The following is a 5,205-nucleotide window of genomic DNA, read 5'->3' as shown; positions in this document are numbered from 1 at the left end:
AGAAACAGAAATTAAACAAGTATACATTGAAAATGCTATGGAAAAAGAATGAAGGAGTATCTTATTATTATAAATAAGTAAATAAAATAAATCAATTATGTATTAAAATATGAAGAATCTCTTAAAATGAGATTCTACAAAGGAAAGACTGTTGACCTTATAGTAAGATGTCCCTGAACATTGAAATAATTTTCACTTGAACTCAGTCATAATTCAGTGTTTAGTAAGGTTAAACTGTATTAATTTCATACATTGTATTAATTGTGGTTTTTTATAAATATATAAATAGCCTGTGAAACTTTTGTTTCATTATTATATTGTAGGGACCTTACTATTATCTCAAAGCCCTGAAGTGTTGTATTGAAACATTAGTTTTATTAACAAATCCATAATTTCTTTGTCACACCAATAAAAATAACCCATTACTAGACTGAAAAAAAGGAAATCACACAGGTGATAAGGTAGAAGTGGAGAGATAGGGGGATAGTTACTGCTGTCTAGGTTTTCTTTTTCAAAGACAGTGAAGTCCATTTCCTCTGTGTATTAGCAGGATTTCTTTGGATTAATTTAATTTTTAATGTATGTGTAATAAATACTAACTTTCCATCTCTCAGTTGGATATTTTAAAAAATTCTGTTAATCTTTTGTCTCTTTGCCATCCAGAGGGACTTTGACAGGCTGGAGAGGTGGGCCAGTGCCAACCTCATGAAGTTCAACATGGCCAGGTGCAGGGTCCTCCACCTGGGTCGGCACAACCCCAGGCACAAATACAGGCTGGGGGAAGAATGGCTGGGGAGCAGTCCTGAGGAAAATGACATGGGGTTGGTATTTGATAAGCTCAACATGAGCCATAGTGTGTGCTGGAGACCAGAAAGCAACTGCATCCTGGGCTGCATCAAAAGAAGTGTGGCCAGCAGGGCCAGGGAGGTGATTCTGCCCCTTTACTCTGCTCTGGTCAGACCCCACCTGGAATACCGTGTACAGTTCTGGTGCCCTCAGCACAGGAAAGATATAGACCTGTTGGAGGGGGTCCAGAGAAGGGCCACCAAGATCATCAAAGGGCTGGAGCACCTCTGCTATGAAGACAGGTTGAAAGAGTTGGGGCTGTTCAGCCTAGAGAAGAGAAGGCTCCAGGGAGACCTTATAGTGACCTATAGGAAAGCTGGGAAGGGGCTTTTCATCAGAGAAGACAGTGATAGGACAAGGGGTAATGGTTTTAAATTGAAAGAGAGGAGATTTACGTTAGATATTAGGAAGAAATTCTTCACTATGCGGGTGGTGAGGAACTGGAATGGGTTGCCCAGGGAGGTTCTTGATGCCCCATCCCTGGAGGTTTTTAAGGCCAGGTTGCATGAGGTTTTGTGCAACCTGGTCTAGTGGTAGGTTTCCCTGCTCATGGCAGGGGAGTTGAAACTTGATGATCTTTAAGGTCCTTTCCAACCCTAATGATCCTATGATTCTACGATTCTATGATACCTATCTTTGAATTGATATACATATAGCTAGTACTCGTTTCCTTCCTAAAACTGAAGTGATTCACATTCAGTACTTTTTTCTTGGTGAAGAAAGGTTAGTTAAGGACTTTAGAATCCAACAGAAATCCACTTCTATTTAAAAGGTAAGGCTGGAGGAAACATTAGAAATTGTTTTCCATGCCAGCAAAAGCTGGTGTAGTTAATCTAAGCTATTTCTCTAGGTTTCTTTTGTAGAGAATAAAAAAAACACACCTCAAGAAAGTGTTCCAACCACTAACATAAGTAACACAGGTAGCCTTAATTCCCCTCTAATAATGTTTACTTATTGATGATACACACAGCCTTCAAGACTTGTTTATCAGGTCTCACATTACCTTGGACTTCTAAAGTCAGCTAAGTGAGTAGTTAAGCCCACCTCAAATTAAGCTGCATATGTAATTGGTGGCTCACCAAGGAATTAAAACAGGATTTGGTATTCAGCTAGTGGAACAAAAATTAAAGTTATCTGAACAAATACAGGCTCATATAAAGCAGCAAACTCTCTGTGCTCCATAGCTTTCACTAGATCTCTAAGAACTGTAATGAGAAAGCAGACATCTGGCTCACGTGCAGAACTTCTACATGTAGACATAAATTTAGTCTCTTAAACTGAAGCCTGCCCTAGGTCTATTCTTACTAAAACCTTCATATGGAAGCCTCAAAACTAACCTGTAAATATTTAGATTTTGTAGGCATCAGCAAAGAGGGCAGAAAATGCAAAGAGATGTGATTACCCCTCCAAACACTTCCTTATTTTTGAAAATTTAGAATTCCTATACTTGAATATTTAAAAGGAAATGAAACTACAAACACATTTATGTATGCCTTACCTGTGAAATCAGGAGGACACAAACATTGAATCAAAGGTTGCTCTTTCAGTTGGCTTGTATCGATGCAAGTCGCTCCATGAGAACAACTATTTGGGTTAATTAAGCATGCATTTTCAGCAAATTGGCAAAATTCTCCTGTCCATCCTGGTGCACAAAGACACTACATGTAACAAATACACAAACAAAAACAACAACAAAGAAAACACAACATGAAAATGCAATGTGAAAGTTCCTAGGAATTTTTTTGGATCTTGTATTTCACTACTGAATAAAAAGTATAATAGAATGCAGAGAGAGATATCCAGCTGAGACTGTTCCTTATGTCTGTATTTGCAGATGGCAAAACAGCTGAGAGAAGCAGAACTCACCTGCGATGTCTGTTGAAAAAGTGCGGGAAGAAGAGGACACATTTATAGGAGGAAATCGCAAAGATAATTACTGTATGTGAGGGATGAAGATGCCTGCATAGTATTATTATTCCATTATTATGACAGAATTATTAAGTGTGACTATAACAGAAACATGTTGGCAGAGTCTTTTTACTTCAATATCCTTCAATGAACAAGATGCACCATTAAAAAAAGAAGGAAGACATTTGTTATAACTATAACTATATATATAAGACACTGCAAATATCTTTCTGAAATACAAGTTTATATTAATTTCTCAAAAGAGCCCTGTGAAACCTATAGATTACATATGGCCTGATCAGGATATGACTAATAGTTGCTTGCTTTGTATCCAATTATAGGGACAATAAAACAGTATAATCAATAGTAGCATAAACTTATTTTAGAACACTGAGAGGGTATAGCCAGGCACAAGGTATATGGCATCAGCTCCAGAGTACTGTATAACCACAGATAATTTAGAATGTGCAATAAATAGCAGCATGTAGGTGTAGTGAGAATGACTAATAATGTATAAAAACTTTTAGCATTAAGTATAATGTTTATGAATTAATTCAGTAAAGTTTTGTTTTAAAGTTAAAACTGGCCCAGGCTCTCAATCTTCTAAACATTCCCATTACAGTGCTCTCTGATTCCCTAATTTATATAAGTGTTTTGTTAAAATTAACAGTATTCAGATGGACAAGAGAAGCCTTTAAGAGAACTACAGTGTTCTGTATAGGGAATCCTATATTGTGAATCTCTGAACTGAACTAATGAAGCAGCAGATAGCTAGAGTGGACTGTCATCTCCTGAGTGACCCATATATAAAAGGAGCATGATATGGACATGGACAGTGGCATTGAGTGCACCCTCAGGAAATTGGCCTATGACACCACACTGTGTGGTGAGGTTGATATGCTGGAGGGAAGAGATGCCATCCAGAGGGACCTTGATGGCTCGTGCAAAATGCATGAAGTTCAACAAGACCAAGTGCAAGGTCCTGCACCTGGGTCAGGGCAATCCCAGGCACAAATATAGGTAGAGTGGAGAATTAATAAAAAAATAGTCCAGAGGAGAAGGACTTGGGGGTGATAGTAGACAAGAAGCTCAACATGAGCTGGCAATGTGCACTTGCAGCTCAGAAAGCTGACTGTGTCTTAGGCTGCATCAAAAGAAATGTGGCCAAAAGGTCAAGGGATGTGATTCTTCTCCTCTACTCTGCTCTCATGATACCCCACCTGGACTACTGTGTCCAATTCTGGAGCCCTTGACACAAGAAGGAAATAGAGCTCCTGGAGTGAGTCCAAAGGAAGGCTGTGAAAATTATCAGAGGGCTGTCCTATGAAAACAGGCTGAAAGAGTTGGGGCTGTTCAGCCTGGAGAAGAGAAGGCTCTGGGGAGATCTTTTTGTGGCCTTCCAGTATCTAAAGGGAGCCAACAGAAAATCTGGGGAGGTACTTTTTACAAGGATTTGTAGAGCGAGGGCAAGGGGTAGTGGATTAAAACTGCAAGAATGGAGATTAGGAGGAAATTCTTTAGCATGAGAATGGTGAGACACTGGAAAAGTTGTCCAGGGAAGCTGTGGTTGCTCCCTCTTTGGAGGTGTTCAAGGACAAAATGAATGGGGTTCTGAGACACCTGATCTTGTGGGAGGTGTTCCTTCCAATGCAGGGGGATTGGAGCTAGGTGATGTTTAAGGGCCCTTCCAACCCAAACCATTCTATGATTCTATGATACTACGATTTTATCTGAACATTAGAATTTACAGTATTGTAATTTTTAACTAGTATTTTCTTTCTTTAACTATATTATTAAGCCCATACTGCAAAAAACGATTTCTTCAAATAAATTCACTTAAGTTTAATCTGCTTCCTGGCGGATATATATTAATTTGAAAAATCTGTTTTCAGAGTGGAGAAAAAATGTGAGACTCAGTTTTTGTGAAAATTACATTTACTTTTCATCTAGCAAAGTGGCTTTGCTGCACCCATAGTGAAACATATTACTTGCAAGAAAGCATTCAGGAATTAAATCACTATTTCTAGATTATACCTGAATTGTTATGAGAGTAATTAAAAGACAAGTCTCAGTGATGCTTAAGCCATCATTTTCCACCCACCTTAAGTAATTTTTTTAAGCTGAACTGAAAAAACATCAAGAGCATACTGGTTATTTAATTGAAAAGTGATATGATTATTTTTTTTTCCTTCTCAGTTTTTAATTGCCTGGTAAGATAACTTGCAAAATGAAGATATTCATGTGTATACAGTATTCTTCTACTTCTAAAATACATGCAGGAAACCCCAATTCAACCCAAAATTTAGAAATAAAACTCTCTAAAGAATGTTTTCATTGCACAGGGTGAACTTTTTTTTTTCCCCCAAGCACTACATGACTGTCTTGCAAATTATTAAAAAAAAAATAAAAGAGAAAATTAAAAAGGAAAAAGAAAGGTAGAATTATTTACTG

At 37.8% G+C, this 5,205-nt stretch overlaps 1 protein-coding gene across 1 annotated transcript in view; it reads right to left on the bottom strand.

Moving 5' to 3' along the window:
• Nucleotides 1-5,205, bottom strand: part of EYS (eyes shut homolog (Drosophila)) — a 199,014-nt gene that overhangs the window by 140,018 nt on the left and 53,791 nt on the right. Inside the window, exon 6 of the mRNA XM_010005111.1 lies at nt 2,345-2,504. Within this exon, the coding sequence (XP_010003413.1) occupies nt 2,345-2,504 (160 nt within the window). The remainder of the gene's footprint in view (nt 1-2,344; nt 2,505-5,205) is intronic.

The sequence above is a fragment of the Chaetura pelagica genome, unplaced genomic scaffold (genome assembly GCF_000747805.2).
Source record: "Chaetura pelagica isolate M959 unplaced genomic scaffold, ChaPel_1.0 scaffold289, whole genome shotgun sequence".
Classification (NCBI taxonomy): domain Eukaryota; kingdom Metazoa; phylum Chordata; class Aves; order Apodiformes; family Apodidae; genus Chaetura; species Chaetura pelagica.
The sequence above is the reverse complement of the archived record's forward strand: the minus strand, read 5'-3'. Positions and strand labels throughout refer to the sequence as shown.